This window comes from Bos mutus, chromosome 23 (genome assembly GCF_027580195.1).
Source record: "Bos mutus isolate GX-2022 chromosome 23, NWIPB_WYAK_1.1, whole genome shotgun sequence".
NCBI classification, from domain to species: domain Eukaryota; kingdom Metazoa; phylum Chordata; class Mammalia; order Artiodactyla; family Bovidae; genus Bos; species Bos mutus.
Window position 1 is genome coordinate 30,151,789 of NC_091639.1, and position 24,337 is coordinate 30,176,125.

Genomic DNA, 24,337 nt, shown 5'->3' on the forward strand with positions numbered 1-24,337 from the left:
TGTAGATTAAAGTCTCAGAGACATCGGAGAGCAGAGTAACTAACATGTACTACAGTTGCTAAGTCATATCCGACTCTTTTTGGCCCCATGAACTGCAGCACACCAGTCTCTTCTGTCCTCCACTATCTCCTGGAGTTTGCTCAAATTCATGTCCATTGAGTTGGTGATGCTATTGAACCATCTCATCCTCTACCGCCCCCTTCTCCTTTTGCCTTCCATCTTTCCCAGCATCAGGGGCTTTTCCAGTGAGTCAGTTCTTCCCATCAGGTGGCCAAAGTACTGGAGCTTCAGCTTCAGCAACTGTCCTTCCAGTGAATGTTCAGGATTGATTTTCTTCAGGATCGACTGGTTTGATCTCCTTGCAGTCCAAGGGATTCTCAAGAGTCTTCCCCAGCACCACAATTCAAAAGTATCAATTCTTCAGTGCTCAGTCTTATTTATGGTCCATCTCTTACAACCATACATGACTATCGGAAAAATCATATATTGTTATAGTGTTAAAGATGAAGGTTTGGCACAAAGGGAAAAGGAGGATGATAATCCTTTGCCCTTAAGTCTAGCAATTCTAAAATGAGGCATTTATACAGACTTATCAGAAAATTAAATTAGCTCTGGATTTCTTATTTACTTACATTACCCACTTTGATGAAACCTATTGAATTGATTAGAAAGTTACTTTATGTTTAGTTTTTCTTTTCTGATTACTGGAGGGTTTTTCAAAAAGTTGTTCTGATGTGAAAGGGAGATCTATTTGGGTTTCCTCTATTTTTGCTTCATGAGAGCTACGTACATTCCAGCAGATCTGCCTTTGGTTTGGTTTTGTTCAATTATAAGGCAAGCAGGAGAATATGCAGAAACTTCACGAGGTTTTACATGTGGACACCACACCCATTTCTCTCATCCCATTGCTTACTAGAGATGAATTTTCGCAAATTACTCAAACTCTCAAAGCTTCGCTTTTCTCATCTGAAAATGGAAATAGTAATCGCTATATCCCACTGTTTGGAGGAAGAGACAAGCTGATACAAAGAACCTGAAGGACCGTGTCACTCTAGCCTGTTTCTGAAATATTTGCTTGAGAACGATGTATTCTCCCCTTAAAAGTCTTCTTAATCCCCCCTGGAAAATCAATGGGGAAAATAGAATGTTTGCTGTTCATCCTCACAATGATGACTCACAGAGTGCTGATTTATTGACTCAATTAGTGAAGAAGTAAAATTAGTGTCCTATTTTATAGGTGTGAAATGAGATGTTCAGCAAGTATCATGTACAATAGGCAACATTCTGGGCCAGGGCTTCCCTACACCCTTTTGCATATCACCTATCTGTGGAAAAATGTTGCTACCATATCAGTAAACAAAGGATGTTGCAGTCATCAAGCCATCATGTTACTACCTTCCTGATGGTGAGCCCTGAGGGAACTCAGAATAGAAACGCCATCAAGGATGCCCACCATCAAGCAGGCGGCAGCTAAAGCTATCTCAGTGGTGCACCCAGAAGAGACTCAGGATGAGAAAACACAGCATTATGGCCCCTAGATAGCTGAGGTATATATCAAAGGAATGATTTCAGTGAGCCCACACTCTTGCCCACCCTCCCATTCTCCCATATATAGAAAAGCCCACACTCCCATACATACAGTGAAAGTGAAGTCGCTCAGTCATGTCTGCCTCTTTGCAACCCCATGGATTGCAGCCTAAGAGGCTCCTCTGTCCATGGGATTTTCCAGGCGAGAATACTGGAGAGGGTTGCCATTTCCTCCTCCAGGAGATCTTCCAGACCTGGGGATCAAACCCGGGTCTCCCGCATTGTACACAGAAGCTTTACTGTCTAAGCCACCAGGGAAGTCACCTCCCATACATAGAAAAGTGCTAAATTCCTTAACTTGAGAAGTCTGGTTTTCTTTAATCAACAGGAATCATTTGATGTTCTGACTGCCAGGTCTTTGTTGCACATCTCATATATTCTCTGGCTCCTCTCTTGTCTCTTTGAAGCAGTCACTCAGAGCTATCTGTCTTCTGGGCTAAATTCCTCAGTTTTGTCCACTGATTAGAACATAATTCTCAACTTTTAAGCTGTGCATTTTTTTTCAATCAATACACCTAAACCAAGCTAACAGGAACCCCTGGATAATGATATAGTCTCTCCTTAGTGCCCTAAAATGTTCAAAAGATGTAGAAAATCTCAACAAGTAATGACTGAATTTATTACATCAGCTGTATAATAATAGCCATGGATCGTCTCCAACTGTTTCTCCCCCACAGCATCATGAAGAAGAGTCAGCCAACCTCAGTCTTAGATGACTACACTATTTCCAGTGGAACACACACAACCAAATGCAACAACAATTTAACTTTGATGATAACTTGTTAAGAACACCATTTTAGAAGACTGTTTGACAAAACATATTTTTAGGGCTTAGAGAATGTCTATGAAGGATTTTTTTAAAGCCCACTCATACAGAGCACTACCTTATCCCAATGCTTTCAGTTCTCCAGAATTGTCTCATAAGTCATTCCTAATATTAACCCAAGGCTGAAATAGTGGTATGCTCTTTGGGTTTAATTATTTAGTTTTCATCTTACTGTTGGTTTCATAGTTGTGGAATATAAAAGTGGAATCATGCTACTGGCATGAAGGAAAGGAAGCCCAGTGTCATGGAAAGTAGGAGAGGATAAATATTCTGCTGTGTATCCTTACTTCTTCTAGGATGCTTTGCCTTCTGAGAGAAAATGGGTACAATGATCGAGTGCATCCTGTTGCATCAGAATACTGTAGGAAAAATTCAGCATGATTCTTCAGTAGGAAGAATCCTGAATGGAAGAGACTTGGGAGCAAGAATGGTGGCTCAGTGATAAAGAATCCATTCGCCTGCCAAGCAAGAGACCAGGCTTTGATCTCTGGGTCAGGAAAATTCCCTTGAGAAGGAAATGACAAACCACTCCAGTATTCTTGCCTGGAAAATTCCACAGACAGAGGAGCCCGGCAGTCTATAGTCCATGGGGTTGAAAAAAGTTGGACACAGCTGAGCACAAGCATGGAATGAATGAATGAATTCCTTCTACCACTTCAATAACTTCAGCAAGTCAGTCTCTGAGTTTTACTTTGCTCTTCTGTAAAAATAATTTCACAGATTATTTCTAAGAGATCTTCCAGTTTTCTGATTCTATCATGGCCCCAAATCCATAACCTTTTCTATCTTTCCTGATTTTTCAAGGAATCCAGGTATATTACCATTATGCTACTTCTTTATCAGATTGTTTTCTGTTAAGTCTTTACCTAGAAGTCTATGTTATCCCAGGACTCCTCCTGGATTATTAGGAGAGAGGTTAAGTAGTCTTTGTGATGATGCAGATGGAGCACCCCTTTCTTGAATTACAAAAATCGTGAGGTTGGACCTGCAGTTCAAGTGTTGGTCTTTTTCTCTGTTGGAGGTACTGTATTCAACTCAAGTTTCTAGCAAAAAAAAAAAAAATCATTTTTTTTAGCTCATCCATCCATCAACCATTTGTGACAATGATTGCACTTACATTGGTGACAACATACAATTTTTGGAGGGATTGCACCACCCAGCACATGGGATCTTAGCTCCTCAACCAGGGATCGCATCCATACCCCTAAATGGGAAGCATGGAGTCTTAACCATCAGACTGCCAGGGAAGTCCCAGTAAATTGATTATTGATTGGTGACTCTTTCATCAATCAAAAGATATCTCTCATCATTTTCTGTGACCTGAAGGATATGTCAGGAACTACTGGACTAGTAAGAATGTTAAGGACTTTGTCTCTGTTACTGAGGTCCTTCTATTCCAGGTAGAGAGAAAGGGCTTGTGTAAAGCACTACAATAGATGAAAACTCAGACAAAAAGACCATGAGTTACTTTGTGTGATATTGGAAATAAGCATATGGAAACTCCTACAAGGGATTGGGTTTTGTGGGCAAAATAACTTGGTCAATGCTTCATGGGGAAAATGAACGCAATTGAGAAACAGGAAGAATTAGGAAGGAAATGGCTGATATAACAACTGAGGAAAGTCATGAGGAAAAGCTACCTGAAAAGTGATGGGTAGGGCCACTGCTTCCCCATTATCTCCTCTTCTGGTGAACTAAACCTTGCCCTACTGTGGCTCCAAGGACAAAGCACAGCCTCTGGAAAAACAGCCAAGGGTGAGGAACTTTCCTGAAGCAAAAGGGAAAGGAAATTCACACAGGGATGCACAATATGGTCTGGAATTAGATAATCCAGGAATTAACCTGATTTTTCCCTTGTAGTTTCAATAGTCAACTGTATCCTTGGAGCTAAGGAACACCCAGATTATGAGAGATTCTATTGGTTGCTCTTACTTCCATCAGGACAACTCTTTTAGCTAATGTTGTTTTTCCTGGACATGCAGATGAGGATCAGAGCATTCTTTCAGCATTAATATGGAATGGTGTCAGGAGTCAGTTCATCATGTCCAAAGGTTGTTCGCAAAGGCACCAGCCATGATCATTTGTTTCAAGGACACTTAAGATGATCCAGTTTGATATATGGGAGAGTAAGGCTCAGAAGTTTAGGTGACTTATCCAAGGTCATCACAACTATTTACATATAAGAGCAGTTGGATTATAATTTTACTATAATGTTGTTTTTAATGAAAAATGTTGATGTTAGTTTTCCCATCCCTCTACCAAACCTATAAAATCCCCTTCTGATCCTGTCCTAAATATAACTATTTTTCAACATCTTATGTGTACCCAAATTTGTATGTCCTTAGACACTAACTTGAAGAAAAATTGCACAAGGAATACTTACTTCTTGTGGAAAATAAAAAACTACAGAGAAGTACAAAAATGAAAATTAAAACCATCTGCAATTCTATCTCTAGACAAAATCATAGCTATATATTCCATATATCCTTCCTATGCATTATATACATATTTTTAATCTAAAAGTGAGAATTTGTGCTTTTAATGGTATGCAAATTTTTTCATTAATATTTGTAAGCAAGCTTCTCTGTGACTACATGTACTTTTAAGCCTCATTCCTAATGCTACAAAAAAATAAAATAAAATAAAACAAGTTGGAGCCATCCCTGGTGAATTGCTTAAATCCATTCCATAAAATGCCAAGTTTCTTCAAAACTACTGACCTTGTTTGAAAAAAAATGTATTTGGCTATAGTTATGCAGAAATGTGAAGCTCTTCCCCTTTTAAAATCAGATGGTATTAGCAACTCCTATTTTAAGCTTGTTTATGGAACTAGAATAATACTGAACATAGATATATAAAGGTGATTACAGCAGTGCAAGTCTGACCTTTGGAAAATCCTTTCCTGTATAAACAAGTTCTGGAATGTTTTAAAACCTCTAAGCCAGTCAATTTCTTTTTTTGTTTATCATCTACCTGAGTCAACATGCCATGTCTATTTTATTTAGAGTATGAAATGGAAATGCCTTGGTTGCCTGACCATACACGAAGGAGGTGTCTTTGAACACCATAGGCTCCTTGCCTCAAACTCAAGGCTGTGCTGAATTCTCAGAGCCTTGCCAACCTCACACCACCAGCAACCCTAACTTCCTTGTATTGGTGGACTTGCTTGTTTGGTTCTGTCCTGTGTTTCTTCACTGTCCTACACCCATGCTAATCTTATTTCCCATGTCCATGTCTTTATACTGATAAGGCTTCCCCTGGAATATCCATCCCCTCCTGCATGCGTGCATGCTTGCTCAGTCACGTCTGATTCTCTGAGACCCTGTGGACTGTAGCGGCCAGAATCCTCTGTCCATGGGGTTCTCCAGGCAGGAGTACTGGAGTGGGTTCCCATATCCTCCTCCAGGGGATCTTCCCAATCCAGGGATCGAACCCCTGTCTCCTGTGTCACCTGCATTGGCAAGTGTGTTCTTTACCACTAGCACCACCTGGGAAGCTCATTCATCCCCTCCTATTCCAACCCTATTCTTCTTCCAGGACCAGCTTCCTCAGAGAAGCTCTCCTGGTGATTCATCCTGCACCTCTTGCCTCCACCTGCAACTGACTAGCTCTGAGAGTAAGACTTGCAGGCACAGCATGGCCGTCTTTGCCGTTCCTTACTTTGTTTTCCACTAAGCCTACTGCCTCTTTGTGGGCAGAAGCTGTGTTTTAGCTTTCATTTGTGTTTTTCACAGCAACCATTGTTAAGTCAGGGGCTGCCTAGAATACAGATTAAGTACAGACATGCCCTGATAATGTTTCAGCTTGTAATTTTCCAGATTTAAGATGGTGCCAAGGCAATGTGCATTCAACAGAAATTGTACTTTGAATTTTGAATTCTGATCTTTTCCTGGGCCTCCGATGTGTGGTACAATCCTCTCTTGTGATGCTGGGCAGTGGCAGCTCACAGTCAGCCATGAGATCGCCAGAGTAAACAACTGATACACTTACATCCATTCTGTGTCCAGAGAACCATTCTTTTTTTACTTTCAGTACAGTATTCAGTAACTTTTGTGAAATATTCAGCTTTATTATAAAATAGGTTTTCTGTTTGATGATTTTGCCCAATTGTGGGTTAATAAGTGTTCTGGGCACGTTTAAGGTGGTCTAGTCTAAGCTGTGATGTTGGGTAGGTGGTGTTGTTTGAGTTGCTAAATCATGTCTGACTCTTTGTGACTCCATGGACTGTAGTCTGCCATGGGATTTCCCAGGAAAAATTTCCCAGTGAGTTACCATTTCCTTTTGCAGGGAATCTTCCCAACGTAGGGATCAAACCCATGTCTCCTGCATTGACAGGCAGATTCTTTACCACTGAGCCACCAAGAAAGCACCCGGCGAGGTGTATTAAATGCTTTTTCTATTTATGATGCTTTCAGCCAAGGATGGGTTTCTCAGGATGTAATCCCATCGTTAAGTCAAAGAAGATTTGTACTCAGGAAATTTTTGTTGATTAATGAGTGTTTAGGAGAGGGAATGGAGTCTTTTTTCTATCTGTTCCTCTTAGTTGCTAGACCTCAGAAAAATTATTTAACCTCTCTGAGTTCCAGTTTCCACTCCTGGGATGGAGTGAAAATATCAATCCCTGTAAGGTTGTCACACAGAGAAAGAGATTTAATGTGAATAACACGGGGCATAAAGGGCCTCAACAAATGGCAGCCCCATCAGAACAGACAACTGGACCTGCTCCTTTGACCTCTGACTTCATTAAGGGCTGAAACTAAAGTGTAATCCAAATTCTAAAATGATTATGAATTCTAACCCTAAGGAAACTTTCCAGCATTCTCAATATATGTATCTTTTGTTATAATACCCCATAGCCTGCTCCCAAGACTGGGATAAATATGCCCCTTTGAATATGCAAGCTTCTTTCACCAAGTCAACTTTACATACACACACATACATATTTGCATATATGCATAAATGCTCTTATATTCTGAACAGTGAGAATGAATGGATAACTGTTACACATGCATATGCAGATAAGTGTGCATAATTACACATTACATTATACAGCTTGTATCTGACTCAATGAGGGCTTTTTTGTTGTAAGTGACTGTAACACACTCAGACTAGTTTTAAGAGAGAAGGGAGGACTTTCCTCATGGTCCATTTGTTAAGACTCCCCTTCCAGGCAGGGAGCGCAGGTTCAGTCCTGGTCAAGGAACTAAGATTCCACATACTGTATGGAGCTGCTAAAAAATTAAGTTAAATTAAGAAATAAAAGGTAGCAATTTTTTTTTAAACAGAAGAGAAGGGAACTTGGGAGGGGGCCAGGTAAATGCTTATATTAGTTACAATGAGATTTGGCCATGCATCTTTTTTAATTTTGCAAAACAATTTCTTTTTTTTTTTTTTTTTAATTTTATTTTCTTTTTAAACTTTACATAATTGTATTAGTTTTGCCAAATATCAAAATGAATCTGCCACAGGTATACATGTGTTCCCCATCCCGAACCCTCCTCCCTCCTCCCTCCCCATACCATCCCTCTGGGCCGTCCCAGTGCACCAGCCCCATTTGTCTCTCACATAAGAGAAGTCCAGGAATACACAGTCACAGTGACCTTGAAATGCCAGGGCAAGACTGCCCCTTCCTGCTCCACCATTATCAGTCCAAAGCTTCTGTTTCATGACCCAAGATCCTAGAATATCATTTCTAGGAATTATTTTAACAAAATCAAGGATGTATTAAAAGATATATATATGTATACTCAAAATGGTTCTTTATAGTATTGTTTGTAATAGCAAAAAAAAAAAAATCAGAAGCATCTAAATACCTAAATATACAACAGAATGAAGTTGGAAAAATAAATTAGTTTAATAGCCAAATAATAAAATACTATCATGTCATTAACACTTGGATGAAGTTGTAAAGTAAGAATCATGAATATGAAAAAAAGTCTGTAGATTATTAAATGAAATAAGCAGATTACAAAACCTGACATATATGATCTAATTATGAGAGTGCACACATTTATAATTTTTCTATACATTTGAAATTATTTCCAAGCAAAATTAAAAAGAAATGTGTCTGTTAGGTAGACAAATATGAAATAGACACATAAACAGATGGAAAGAAAAACTGATACATAGATACATACATAATCAGATAGAAGAGGGAGAAAGAGATAGAGAGATTAATGAATTCTGCCTCCTCAAGAAAATTACAAGCTAAATATTCAAAATATATAAGTGGGCTACCTGATCAACATTAAGTTAAAGCTGGTTAGGAGAGAGAGAAGTAAAAGTAAACACACTAAATTATCGGCAGAAGCTATCTTTTAATGGTCAGGTTGTTGTGATCTTTATTTTCTTTCAACTTTCTCTCCCTCTTCTGATCCCTGAAACACATTTGAAACTTGACATCTGCTGCTCTGTGATATCAACTAATATCATCATTAGTTGATTAGATATCAACTAAATAACTTTTTGTTTGAGAATACTGCTTCTCAGAGATATTACAAGTTAAACATCCAAGAGATAGGAGTGGACCGCCTGGTCAAGGCTGGCTCCAGGTCAAAAAACTTGAAATGAAAAACTGAAGCAGAGAGCACAGGGCTTGCCATTTTCCGAAGGAAAGACCATGAAAGTAGACCCAGTTGAGTGGAAGACCAAGTGCCTCAGTAAGCCCAGGCACTGACGTGGTTCAGAGCACGGATCCAAGACCAAGATGCCTGGCCTTATGAAATCACTCTCTGCCTGTTTTCTCCCACGTAAAGTGCAGATAATAACACTGTGCCCTTCAAAGACTTAAATCAATACTCAAAGAGCATCTAGAATAGTGCCTGGCACTCAAATGTTAGTCCTTATTAAAAGGAATAGCATGTTTTCTTTTCTCACTGTAACAGTAATACAGAAAATTTACCAAGTAGGTTTAAGAAAAAATAAGAAATTAAAAATCTATGTTCTAGATGCTCAGATATAACATTCTTAGATGTAATGATTGTTGATATTCTGAATATATTTTTAAATAAAAAATTGCTTCTCTCTGTATCTTTGTGTGCATGTATCTAGAACTCTTTTTACAGAAAAGGATATCATACCAAAGAGAACTTTATAAACTTGCTTTTAATACAACATGGTGAACATTGTTTTATGTAATTAAATATTTAGATGAACATTTTGAGATGTTTTAGTATTATTTGAATAACAGCTAGAGCAATTGGGGCAGGCTTGGCAAGTTTCAAGAATCAAACATCTTTCATAGGAGTCAATAAAGAGAATGAAAACCAGAGAAAGATGTAATTTTCTACTCTAAATATTCAAACGGTAAAATTAGGAAATGACAAGAGATTGTGTAGAGAGCTTTTAAAGTGCTAAAAATAGTACTAAGGACATTTAGAAATCTAGCCATGTTCTCGGCTTAGGAGGAATTTGATTACTTCACTTTATAAAATAAAGTATTAAATTATTTTCCCTCATTTCTTGTTTTGTGCCTATTTATAGAGAAAAAAAAAGTTATACTTTATTCCAAGAACAAGGAGATTTTGAACTAGGGCTTCGAATACTTTACAAATTTAGCTATGATCTGACAAAGGCAAGTGCATTCTTCACACTCGTTGGGACTGTCCTTTCTAGGTGGGAGGAGGATGGCCACCCACCCGTGGGGGGACTGCTCTGAAGGGGTGTGCTGGGGAAGGGGACCAAGGTGCAGGTGATATGTGGCTGGGTGGGGAGAAGGAAGTGGCAGCTGGGACACCAACAGTGTGAATGGGTTTGGATCCTGCCACCTCACCCGTTCTGTAACCCCAGACAAGTCATTGAGTCTAGATGGCTCACTTTCCCCTGATTGTACCTCCTCACCCAACATAGAGCTCTAGACACTACACAGAAAGTGCTCAGAATGGGATCTGGCATACCCAGTCTATATGCTTAGAAAGGGTTAATGCCATGAACATCATTATCAATTATTATTTTGGTTTTTTGATTAATTTTTATTGGAGTATAGTTGCTTTGCAATGTTGTGTTAATTTCTACTGTACAATAAAGTAAATCAGCCAAAACATATACAGATATGCCCTCTCATTTCAATTCCTCCCCATTTAGGTCATCACAGAGCACTGAGTAGAGTTCTCTGGTCTATAAAGTAGGTTCTCAGTTAGTTATGTATTTTATACATAATATCAGTAGTGTATATAAGTCAACTTCAATCTCCCAATCCATCCCATCCCTTCCTTCCCCTCTGGGTTCACATGTTTGTTCTGTACATCTGTGTCTGTATTTCTGTTTTGCAAATAAGGTCATCTACACCATTTTTCTAGATTCTACGTATATGCATTGTATGTTTTTCTCTTTCTGGTTTCATTCTATACGACAGTTTCTAGGTGCATCCACGTATTGTATTTATGATCTTCCTAGGCATACTTTGGCCACCTGATGCAAAGAGCTGACTCGTTTGAAAAGACCCTGATGCTGGGAAAGATTGAAGGCGGGTGGAGAAGGGGACAACAGAGGATGAGATGGTTGGATGGCATCACTGACTCAATGGACATGAGTTTGAGTAAACTCCAGGAGTCGGTGATGGACAGGGAGGCCTGGCATGCTGATCTCTAGTGTCTGGCTGCCTTGGGAACAGCTCCACTTGAGTATCTGGATAACACCAAGAGTTTAATCTTTTAGAAACAGAACTGGCCCCTAATTCAGATCACTCTGATTCTGAAAATTGTTTCTGATGGCAAAGCCCTTGTCATGCAATTGAAACTCACCCTTGTACTTTGGCTGTCCCCACTAGGTAATGAACATAGGGCCTCTGATTCTTTATACCTTTGTAGCTCCATTCTCTCTGGTAGTCCTTGGGAGGTGATGGTTAATAAATAAATGCCTTTTGAATGAAATGATAAAAATGAGTAAAAAATGATAGAAAGAACACCATGCTGTTCTGCCCCTTTCAGGCTCCCATTCCTGTTGGAAACATAAAACAGGCTGCAACAATGCTGTTATCAAAGCACCTTGGAAGTGAATTAGGAGAGCAGAAGAGAGAGGCTGGATGGAATGATCTGATGAACTGGAAAAGAGGAGAGACTTAAGTTCTGAAGCACTGGTGGGGCCTTTCTCACACTGTCCATGACTGTCAATGACACTGTCAAGATGCTGCTGCAAACACTGCTGTCCTCAGCACTCTTACCCAGACATTCTAGAGGCTGACGAGTACCTGTGTCCATTCCTCAACTGAGCATATTAACCTTGCCTACAGCATCTTGGTCTGGTGGCTGTGGGCTCTCAGACCTGATTATACTTGACTAGTCCAGACCTGAGACTCCAAATTGAGAGTGATTTTTCTTGATACCTTAGAGAACACTATTCAACACTTGCCCTACAAATCTAAAAGGTTTCCAAGATCTTTATTTGTTAACTCAAAATGTCCGTGGTACAGTCGTTTCTTCTAGAAGATGCAGTCTCTGTGCCTTTGAAAGAGTGATAATGAGCACAGCTACCATTGAAGTGGGTACTTTATATTTCTAATTTTTACTACAGTCTACAAAACATGTATGTTTATACCAGTTCAAACCCATTGTGGCAAGTGACACAATATTAAATTCCAAATGCTTAAAACAAAAGGAAGTAATTCATTGGTTTAATTGGTAAAAAGTCTAGAGTTTGTGGGATGTAGGCATGGCTGTATCCAGGGGTCCAAACAAGCTTTTTGACATCTAGTCTCTCTCCATTTCGTGGTCCTGCTTTCTTTGTTGGCTACTCTCTAGCAGATTCTCCCTACATTGTGACCTCCAGAAGCTCCATTTTTACATCTTTACAGTTCCCAGTCCAGCAGGGAAAAGAACCTTCTGCCCAAATCTTTGACAGTATCTCATTGGCCTTGGCTGGGTCATGTGGTCATCACAGATCCAATCATTGCTGCCAAAGGGGTTTGATCCTCTTGTTGACCAGGTCTTAGACACATTCTCAGTTACCTGCTCAAGGTTCACTGTGAAAAAAGTGAATTCTTCTGTGCAAATTTAGGGTCCTTCACAATAAGAGACAGGACAGAGACTTAGGCAACAAATGATCATAACAAGTTTGATCTTGGTTTCACAAAAGAGATAGCTGAGACTCAAAATTATTGGCCTTCCCTAGTGGCTCAGGTGGTAAAGAATCTGCTGCAATGCAGGAGATTTGGCTTCAATCCCTGGAAAAGGAAGACTCCCTGGAGATGGGAATGACTACCCACTCCAGTATCCTTGCCTGGAGAATCCCATGGACAGAGGAGCCTAGCAGGCTACAGTCCATGAAGTTGGAGGAGTTGCACATGACTGAGCAACTAACACACACACACAATAATTAAGATCATATAGCCAGGGAGAAGTTGTGCTAGCAGGAAACTGCCGGGAGCCGGCATATTGCATACTGAGTGCATATTGCATATTGCATATTGAGTGCAGCACTTTCCACAGCATCATCTTTCAGGATCTGGAATAGCTCAACTGGAATTCTATCACTGCCGGGAGCCAGCGTGAGGAACTCTGCCCATTATAATGGTCATGAGGAAGGAGGCTCGGCATACGCAAAGGCAGGATCGAGCCTCAGGAGTCCCCCTGGAAATTCTCGAGCATCTACCCCTAAAACCAGAGTCTGCCTACTTTCTGCTTTGTGCTTTCACCTACACCTCTGACTTTACGGGGGGCTGTCCCCCACCACCTCTCTGAAAAAAGAGTTAGCTTACAGCTCCAGTTAATAATTCCTGGGTGTGACAGTGTTTAACCTACAAACTCCTTTGGAAATCCTCTAGCCTGCCTGAATAGGTTTTTCCGGCCACATGTGATTGTTCAGAGCCTCCCAACTGTGAGAGGCAGGAGATGTTCTAAACTGTCTAAACACAGATTTCTTTGAGTAGTTAAAAGATTGATTAGAAATTGTATTGGTGAAGGGTTTTTAATTTGTTGAGCCAATGTTTGTTGCTAAGTCTCCATATCCCCTGACCTTACACACATTAATGAATATATAGAAGAAATAAGTATTAACCTTTGATATTAATCACGTTAGACCTTAGGCTAAGTAAATTCTTTCCTTAACTAAAACCCACTGCACCCTCACCCTATAGGAATGTAACTTTATTTGGGTGGCGTCTGTTTTAAGAATAATCACCCTTGGAGAAAAAAAGTGTTCTGGTTGACTGACCACTGTCACAAGGAGAGGGTCATAAATTGTCAGCAGGCCCCCCTGGCCAGAAGATGATGTAACACCCCTAAGACCTCTGTATACATTTGTATGAAGCACCTGACTTTAATAAAAGTCAGGACTGCTGACCTCGCGTGACTTTTGCATAACATCTCAGTGTATAAAGTAGACCATGGAAAATAAAGAATTGGGATCAGTTTCTCGAAATACTGGTCTCCCCATGTCGCTCTCTCTCTCACTCTGGCTGAGTCTCCATCTGGAGCACGGAACCCACCATGCTTACTAATTACGCCTGGGCTTCTAAGATCCAGCCGGGGAGGCCTCAGTGTCTCCTCTCCTTCAGGAGAATGGAAGGATGCCTGCGGCCTACGTAAGTGGTGCAAGCTTCTTGTCTTGAAGTTTTATTGGTCTCCAGCGTAAACCAAGCTACTCAGCCTCTTTTCTCCACTGAATTTTCCTACTGAGCTATCCTTATTATGTTACTCTTTACATCTTTAATTAATATCTAATTGAAGCTATTGTATCCTGATCCTCACCGACGCTGTCCCCGCTTTGAATACCCTGGATCAGCCGGGGCTGGACCCCGGCAGGAAACAGAATCTATCTCAGGTAGTTAGAGACTAATGATGAGATAATTTGTAGAGATGCAGACAGTATTAAGGGAAAGAGCAAAAGCTGTTGAGGTGCTGGGAACCCAGGCAAGGCAGGACCACTTTGAAGTCTGAAGGGCAAGGGCTAGATCCCAAGAAGAGAGGCAAATGACAGTGGGCAGGGGGACAGAGGGACATGACCACTGCCAGAAGTGCAAAGTGGAGAGGGAGCATGGAACGGAAATGAGATCTTTGACTATCTCTTCTCCACTCTGATCTTCTTCCAGTACCTCCCATTGGGAACCAGCAACCAGCTAGTATAGGAGGCAGCCAGGGCACAGAGCCAGGACAAGAAGGGCAGGAATGGATGGAGAAGATTTGCTGTGTCAGGTTTCTGAACCCAGCTCTACATGATCTGAAGGGTTATATCCTCTACCCACCTTTCATATTTATGAGTGTGTGTGGTCAGAGACCTCTAGGTAAGCACATGTAGATAAGACATTGTTCCCCTGCAAACTTGACTGGCCACTCTCTCTTTGCAGCTGGCTTTCAGACACCTTGAATCTGTAGCTTCTTGTGTTTTTTTCCTGTGGCAAACCCTCCCTATAGTACCCACTGGTCTCACCACCTGGCACTAATTTTATTCATTCAGTGCCTCACCAAAAAAATTACTTGGACTACAAGAAGTGTTATCAAGGACCTCTCAGGTATGATCCACTCCCTTCCATAAAAAGGAGATACACTGATTATCCTTTGGGAAACCTTTGAGATTCATGCTCCAGTGAGCACAGACAACTTGGCAACAAGTCCCAGTACCTGAAAAATCTAAGGCTCTAGGGTTTAAGGAAATGAAATCAGAATTCTGAACTTTGAAGGAAATGCCCAGTGCTGTCTAAACCTGTGGATCATTGTCTTTCTGGCCATACTGACTCTCAAACCTCTGATTTAACCGAGTGTGAGCTATCTGAGCCCTTCAGATATGTTGAGAATATTTCCATGTTCCGACACAGATATGGTGCATGAGCCTTGTGTTTATTTCAATTTCTGGAAAATTCTCTATGTTCTGCAACACAAAGGGAGATTGTTTTGGAGAAACTCAGGCAGATTAGCCATTGGCAGTCTTGCTTCCCATTTTCCTGAAGGTTAGCTGATAGCAGCTCTTTTTGTCATCATCCCTAGTGGTCTGCACTTGGATGGTTGGAAATAGTCCTGAACTGAGACCAAGTGAGGACGCCTGGATCTGAAGGGCACGTTGAGGTCATATGGACCAAGAAGCCACCTAAAATTGGCTGCTGTGTGATCTCTACCTGAAGATTTCTCATGAGACAGAGATTTCCAATTCATAATAAAATAGAGAGCCGTTGCATAAATTCATATTTTAGAATCCCTCTTCAAAAAAAAAAAAGGGAATCCCTTTTCTATCTCTCACTAGTGCTTTCTCTGCCTCTTGCAACAATGTGGGATCAGTAGGCACTGTGTTGACCACATGTCATCTTTCTTAATACTGACCTTTGCTATCACATGTCTCTTCAGTTTTTCTAAAGAAGCCCAGGCTAAGAATGTCCATTTTATCCTGTTTTCCATCTGACTTGACTGCTAGACTCCTTCTGTCTTGATTGTGCAGCAGCAAACTCCCTCTAGTTTACTATTTTCTCCAATAAACCACGGCTTATTCTCCATGAGGCCATGGTGCCCAATGATGGGTTAGGATTTGTTTAGTTTACTAGCTGCCGTGGCATGATTTTGGCTCATATCAAGCCTGACTTCAGTAAAACCCCTGTATCTTTTCACAGGGATTCCTGCCAAGCCGCAGTTCCTTCTTCAATATCTGTGGAATTGATAGTTATAAAAATAACATTCACATTTTCTTTTATTATTAAAGCCATACACAATAATTGGAAGAAATTTAGAAAATGCAGTCAGGTAACTTGCTGATTAAAAAAAAAATCAGCAACAATCTCACTATCCAGAGAAATCTGAAATGAATACTTTGGTGATTATTAAGCATAGCAAACTAAAACGCTAACAGGACCTGAGCAGGGGTTGTAAATGTGTGAAGCAATCTGAGAGTGAAACAGTAGGGCATGGAGGGGTCTCTTGTCACTGAATGATGGCAGCCATCATGCAGCAAGGGTGACCTATTATTTTCTGTAAGTGAGGACTCCAAAAAAAACAGAACCAAATAATCTGATTTTTTTCAAGAAGCACTGTACATGCAGAATTTTATGAGAAATCTTATTAGATACTGGCAGTTAATTTATACGGGGCAAAGGATTCATGTCTTTGGAGGCTCTTGGGTCTTGGAGATGCTAGTAGCTTGGCCTTTCTGGCATATATCATTCTTTCTTACTTCTCTTGATGTCTTAGGAAAGAGAGGGGGGGCTCATCCTCTCTATATAACAACCGACAATTACTGGTGATTGCCTAAGTTAACCTCTCCTGGTGCGTTGTCCTGTCATGCACCCTTTCTCCTCTCAGCTCATTTCTTTCCTATCCTCTACACAACTTACTCTGGTCTCAGCTCTGTCAACAAGAATTGAGCCCTAAACCCTATCTCTTTGCTGTATGTACTGCTTTCCAGATGGGAGCAAGTTCAGTCCTCAGAGTTTAAGTGACTCAGATTCAAACTCCCAATCTGCATTTGTGTACCTGCATGGCCCTGTAGAAAATTGCTTTGACCTCTCTCTAAAACTTGGTTTCCTCATCATTTGAGGAAAAAGATGATGTTTCGCCTGAAAAATAGTTTAGAACATTAATCGTAATGCCTGTAAAACACCTCAGGAAAGCACAGCTGTTGTGATATGATTATACTTGGTTTGCTTACATTAACTGTTCTCCCCAACTTGATGAGGAAAGAGTGACTGCTTTAAAATATTCCTTGAATAAATGAATAAATAAAAGAGTGAGTAAATGAATAAGATGAAAATCCATAAGCCTGCTGGAGAATGCAAGTCATTTTTAATGGTAGAGATACAAGGAGGAAGAATGAAGACAAGGGTTTACACTGGGTAACTCTGGTTCTTTCCTCTCTGATCCTGCTTTTTTATATGCCAAAGAAATGCTGGCATCAAACCAAGTATCTTGTCAGACTAGTATTAACTTTAATAATTGGTTACTAAACAGGTAGTGGACTCTGTGATTTTTCAAATATGTGGGAAATAGACTTTTCAACTCAGACTTTTTGAAAATATTTTGTCCTCCTAGAGACTGCTCTCTCTGTTACCAGTAGCAGATCTTTCCCTGAACAAGGCCTAGAAATACATACATTATACCTTGGGACATGTGCTTACTCTGCTCTGTCCCACTGGAAGGTCTGCTCAAGTCCTCCAGACAGAAAAGTTTATGGGGTCTAGGAAGGTGTTTGTAGACTTCATGAATATTTTTGAAATAAGTTAATAAACCAAGAAAAATTTCAATGGCAAAGATAAGACTATATTTTATTTTGGGGACTTCCCTGGCAGTGCAGTGGCTAAGACTCTGCTTCCAGTGAAGGGTTCACTCCTTGGTCAGGAAATGAAGATCCTGCATGCTGTGAAGTGTGGCCAAAAAATAGAGTTAAATATATATATTATTATACATATAATATATACTATAAATATATATATAGTTATTTTTATCCCTGCTCATTCTCTGCTCTCTACTAGCTGTATAACCCTGTAGAAAGTGATTTTAACCTCCTCAAAACTTAGTTCCTCATTCATAACACTGGGAATAATGATCCTGCCTCCCACTTTTGTGACCTCCAATATTTGGTAAGTTGCTTTTGGCTGCAAGTAAAATATCAATGAAACCCTGACTGAAACTGATTAAACAATCAGGGCATTTACTATTTCATATAACAAGATGTCCCAAGGTAGGTGGTTCAAAACTAATGGGTACCAGGAGGGAGAAAGAAGGGGGAGGGGCAATAAACGGGAAGGAGATTAATAGGTACATACTATTAAGTGTAAAATAAGCTACAAGAATATATTGTATAGAATGGGGGCTATAGCCAATGTTTTATAGTAACTATAAATAGAGTGCATCCCTTAAAAATTATGAATCATTATCTTGTACAACTGGAACATATAATATTGTCATAGGTCAACTATAAGCATTTTTTAATGGAAAAAAAAGCTAAAAATCGTAGATGGTGCAGCAGCTCAGTGACGTCTGGGTTCTGAGGCAGCCTCTCTGTGGTTTTCTCAGCTCCTTTCATGGCCATGCGACAGCTGCCATCACATCCTCACAGGCAGCATTCAACCCAGGAGAGAGAAAGAATTCCCCAGAAGGTACCAGCAGATTTTCCTTTAGGTGCCCCTGGCCAGACTCCAGGCACATACCTACACCTGACTAGAATTAGAGAAGAGACCGATTGTACTAATGATGCTTCATTCCCTGGGGCTGGAGGAAACAGCCTCCCTCTCTGAGCACCTTGCACCCCCGTATCTGAAGAAAATGGGGTGTTGGACCTTAGGACAAAGAAGAAGTGGCTGTTGAATAATAATAGCTAATAGTGATAACTGTTTTTTACTGAATGCCAGCTATGTGCCAAGCACTGCTCTGGAGACTTGATGTGGGGGAATTCCTCATAACATACCTCCGGGGTGGTGGTGGTTCAGGCGGTAAGTCGTGTCCCACTCTTGCGATCCCATGGACTGGAGTCCACTATGCTTCTCTGTCCAAGGGGTTTCCCAGGCAAGAATACTGGAGTGGATTACCATTCCCTTCTCCAGGGGATCTTTCTGACCCAGGGATCAAACCCGTGAACCCTGTCCTTCTGCAGGGTAGGTACCATTGCTCACAGTTTACACATAGGGAAAAAGAAGCACTGAGAGGTTAAGTTGATTTTCCACTGGCACACGGGCAGCAAGCTGGTAAGTAGACAGGCCAAGGTTTAAATCCAGGCCAGTTGGCTCTAAAAGCCTATGCAATTAACCCCTCATCTATGCTGGTTCCCCCAGTGAGGGTCTGCCAGCCTCTCCATTTGACAAACAGTCCTGACTCTCCAAAGCAGGGTCTGGAATGAGTGAACTGAGTGCCTGACAAATGGATGAGTACTTGAGTGTGGTTGCCAGGGCACAAACCTAAAGCATAATTACTGATGTTAACAATAAGGAAAAAAACCAGCCTATTGAACCCCAGGGGTCCCTGTGACATCATCTCACTTGATCATTTGGTTGTTATAACAGTCAGCAAGTCCAATGTTCTTTCCTCCTTGTTACGGTGGAAAATGAGGTTCGGTGAACTTGCCCACGTTGGGGAGAAACTAGGATTGATCTCAGTTTTGCTCAATTATAAGCTCCACGCTTTTTCTCTTGCATTCCACAGCCTATTTAATAAAGTAATAAAGTTTACCTCTGAATTATTCAGACATCAGGTATCACCTCTGACATGGAGGGAGTTCCATCACTGAAACAGCAGCCAGGCAGGGTACCCACTAGGGGAAGCAGGGATGACAGAGTTGTGTTAATTAATGTACCGGTACGCTGAACCACAGAGAACAAGGTCTTTGCAAAGCTGACCCTTCATATTAGGCTGATAAGAGTTGGCTTCCACTTCTATTAAGACATGTGTGACTTCCTGACCAATTTATAATAAATTCATTGCTGTCCTGTTCTTAGAAACTGCAAGCTCTTTGAAAACAAAGTCCTACTTTCCTGGTCTCCAGATTTTCCATGGTGCCTAGCTTAACTTCACAGCTATAGCATACACGATAACTGTGTGGCCTTTTTAAAAAGAACCTTTTCATCTTGGAATAATTTTAGATTTACCAAAAAGTTACAAAGATGGAACGGAGCATTCCTCACGCTCCTCACTGAGTTTTCTTCGTGTTAACATTTTGCATAATCTTTGCACATTTGTCAAAAGTAAAACTTACCTTTAGCACTAGATTAATTAGACTGCAGACTTTATTCAGAAGTCCCCCGTCTTTTCGCTAACGTCCCTTTCTGTTCCAGGATCCAATTCAGGATATCACATGGCACTTAGCATTTTATTTTGAAGATCTTTCAATACTTTAAATGTCTAAATGTGGGAAAGGAATCATATGTGTATATATGGTTTCTATGTGTGATAATAATCTTAAAAGTAGCTGGCATATACTAAGTTCTTACTCTGTGACCTGCACAATTCTGAGCGGTTTATATGTACTATCATTTTTTTTCCTCACCCAAAACTCTGTGAGGTAGGTACTCTTATTATCTCCATTTTATAGGTAGGGAACTGAGGCAGGGGTCATGCATATCACTTAGTTACTAGAAGCCACGATTAAAATCCAGACAGACTCTCACATGTCAAATACAAATGCAATATTTGAGAATAAGCTGTCAAAATGTGAAAAGATTATTAAGTGGCTTGTTTTATTATTTTGTTGTAGTGAAAAAAGACTGAAAAAGTTGCTATTCCTTCCAGACTTAGTTTCTGGGTCTTTGAGTCTTCCATTCTCCTCTTATGAATGAAGGAAGGTCAGCCTTCCTGGCAGGGCCATGTGATTTGGGGAAACAGAACTCAAGGTCCTGACTCCTAGTGTCCAGCCCCCTTCCTGTCACATGTCCTAGAGTGTCAGGTCCAAGCAGGGATATAAGTGATAAATGAATGCGGTTGATCATCATCTTTCCCCATCATAAACCTCTGCCCAAGGCTCTCATGCTGGAGGAACAGAGGTGTTGAAAGAGAGAATGGAGGTGAACTGGCAGAGTTCAGAGAGAGGCTCAAATGGCAGGCTGGCACCTCCTGACACGGGATGTTCTAAATATGTCTCAGCTACATCGACATAAGCTCCGTGTCATTTACAATGTGTTAGTTGCTTGGTTGTGTCCGACTCTTTGCGACCCCATGGACTATATAGCCTGCCAGGCTCCTCTGTTCATGGAATTGTCCAGGCAAGAATCCTGGAGTGGGTTGCCATTTCCTTTTCCAGGGGATCTTCCTGACCCAAGGATTGAACCCGGTCTCCTGCATTACAGGCAGATTCTTTACTATCTGAGTTATAGGGAAATCCCTATGTAATTTACAATAGGAGACTAATAAAATATCAACCACGAACCCTCCCCCATCCAAAGCCCCAAATATGCAAAACAAAACTACTCTTCTTCAAACTAAGAATTTTCTCTTTTCTCTGATTAGTCAACACAATCATCTACAGTACTGCTTTTCAGTTGAAAATTCCTTTTGGGAATGTAGAGATTCATTATACAGAATTCGACTGATGATTAGAGGTTGCTGAATTACTGCATAAACAGGCCCTCATATTATTTTCTTTTAATGATGGCAGAGGGACCAAAGAGTTAAGGAATGGAGTAGCGACAGTCTGTGAAAACAGATCATAGCAGTATCCACCCACCCATTCATTATTCATTCAACAAACAATGCTGACTCCTTCTATGTGTCAGATATGGGGCCACATCCTCTCTATCTACAAGAGATGATAAATATAAAACTAAGTCATCAATCTAATGTTGTAGTTCCTCTGAAAGGGATAGTTATGCACAGTGTTTTACAAATGGTCAGTTATGATCCATGTAGCCTGAAAATAGAATAGAGTAATGTTGAAAATATCTGAGTCCATTGTACAGGGTAAGTAAAAGTATTGAAACTTACATTTCAGTAGCATACAGATGTGTGTGTACACTCAGGCATGTCTATAAGATGTTTCTTACCATGGATTCCAGTCCAGAATATGGAAGAGCATTGGTCTGATCTTCCTTGGGGAAACCAAGGTGGAAGTGATGAATTCCTTCTTGGAACAGGAGGAACAGTTTCCATGATGCCTGAGTTAAGTCTTGAATAATAGTTCACCAGGTGGATTGTAGGAGAAGGCAGTGGCACCCCACTCCAGTACTCTTGCCTGGAAAATCCCATGGATGGAGGAGCCTGGTAGGCTGCAGTCCATGGGGTTGCTAAGAGTCGGATACGACTGAGCGACTTCACTTTCACTTTTCACTTTCATGCATTGGAGAAGGAAATGGCAACCCACTCCAGGGTTCTTGCCTGGAGAATCCCAGGGACGGGGGAGCCTGGTGGGCTGCCGTCTATGGGGTTGCACAGAGTCGGACACGACTGAAGTGACTTAGCAGCAGCAGTAGCAGCAGGTGGATTGTAAGATGAAAGATATTCTGAACTAATCAGAGCAAAAAAAATGGGCAAGGCAGAGTCAGGCCTGGCAGCCTGGCTTATCATGTGCATTGGAGGTTCTGCCTTTCCTCTGAAATTTGAGAGCTAGGAGCCTCCAGGCATGCACCATCAGAGAACCAGTGAGAACTGCTACAGTGTGTGCCTGAGAACAGTGCTTCTCAAATTCATTGTGCACACACATCACCTAGGGATCGTGTCAAAACGCACAATCTGACTCAGGAGATCTGGGGATGGTGCTGAGACTGCATTTCTAGCCAGCTTCCAAGTGATGCTGTTGTTGCTGGTCCGAGGAGGGCACTTGGAGAATCAAGTCTATTATTAGAGAGTAAGAATGAGTCGTTCTCAGCGTTCTGCTTTCGCTGCATAGAAGCCTGCTCAGATGTAGGCAGGCTTCGGGGGTGGGGGTTAGGAACACAGGGAGCTGCTGGACTGGGGGAAAATACTGTCATTGAATTACCATCTGGCAGGTGCTTTTCTAAGATGGTTACGTGTAGGCTCTGGTTGGAAACATATAACAAGTCTGAAGGGTGAGCACTGTTATTAGCTCCATGTTATATGTAAGGAAACTAAGTAACTTCCTCAAAGTCACAGGATGTGGGAGAACAAGGATTCAGATATCAGACTGTTAGGTATGGGCTGTTTGAACAACTGGGATGGATGATATTCAATCCTCGCAATCCCATCTCTTTACTGGGGTTATTTTCCCATCCACTCTTGATTTTTTTTTGTCTATAAATGAAAATAGAAATGTTTATCAAACAACGTGGAAATAATACATACTATACTAGGGTTTGTTTTGAGGGTTGAAATAAATAATGCATATGAAACATTTAGAATACTGTCTGACACAGGAGGAGGTCTTGTTGTTCAGTCACTAAGTTGTGTTTGACTCTTTGTGACTCCATGGACTGCAGCATGACAGGCTCCTCTGTCCTGCACTATCTCCTGGAGTTTGCTCAGACTCATGTCCACTGAGTTGATTATGCCATCCAACCATCTCATCCTCTGTCACCGCCTTCTCCTCCTTCCCTCAATCTTTCCCAGCATCAGGATCTTTTCCGATGAGTTGGCTCCTTGTATCAGGTGGCTGAAGTGTTGGAGCTCCAGCTTCAGCATCGGTCCTTCCAATGAATAGCATTTTAGGATTTTAAATAGCTCAGCTGGAATTCTACCACCTCTACTAGCTTTGTTCGTGGTTGATGCTTCCTAAGGCCCACTTGACTTCACACTCCAGGATGTCTAGCTCTAGGTAAGTGACCACACAATCCTGGTTATCTGGATCATTAAGACCTTTTTTTGTACAGTTCTTCTGTATATTTTTAACACCTCTTCTTAATATCTTCTGTTTTTGTTATGTCCTTGCTGTTTCTGATCTTTATTGCCTCCATCTTTGCATGAAATGTTCCCTTGGTATCCCCAATTTTCTTAAATGTATCACTAGTCTTTCTCATTCTATTGTTTTCCTCTATTTCTTTGCATTGTCCACTTAAGAAGGCTTTCTTCATCTCTCCATGCTATTCTCTGGAACTCTGCATTCAGTTGGGTGTATCTTTCCCTTTCCCCTTTGCCTTTCTCTTTTCTTCTTTCCTCAGCTATTTGTAAAGCCTCCTCAGACAACCACTTTGACTTCTTGCATTTCTTTTCCTTTGAGATGGTTTTGGTCACCGCCTTCTGTACAATGTTATGAACCTCTGTCCATAGTTCTTCCAGATCTAATGCCTTGAATCTATCCATCACCTCCACTGTAGGAGGTCTAGATAGCTATTATTTTTCATTTTATTTTATTATTTTATTTGGCTGCACTGGGTTTTCACTGCTGCACGTGGCCTTCCTCTAGTTGTGGCGCGTGGGCTTCTCATTCAGTACACGGGTACTAGGCATGCGGGCTTCAGTAGTTGTGGCGCGTGGGCTTCTCATTCAGTACACGGGTACTAGGCATGCGGGCTTTCGTAGTTGTGGTGCATGGGCTTCGTTGCTCTGTGGTATGTGGGGTCTTCCCAGACCAGGGATCGAACCCGAGTCCCCTGCATTGGCAGGTGGATTTTTAACCCCTGGGCCACCAGGGAAGTCC

General features: G+C 41.1%; 1 protein-coding gene across 2 annotated transcripts in view; it reads left to right on the top strand.

The window, feature by feature from the left end:
* The window catches only part of CYP39A1 (cytochrome P450 family 39 subfamily A member 1), a 144,043-nt gene that overhangs the window by 115,723 nt on the left and 3,983 nt on the right, over positions 1 to 24,337 (top strand). Inside the window, exon 12 of one of the 2 annotated variants that reach the window (XM_070361034.1) lies at positions 11,341 to 13,720. The exons of the other annotated variant lie outside the window; for it this stretch is intronic. Within the exon in view, the coding sequence (XP_070217135.1) occupies positions 11,341 to 11,475 (135 nt within the window). The 3' untranslated portion in view covers positions 11,476 to 13,720. Of the gene's footprint in view, positions 1 to 11,340; positions 13,721 to 24,337 lie in introns of those variants that run through there. 2 annotated transcript variants of the gene reach the window in all.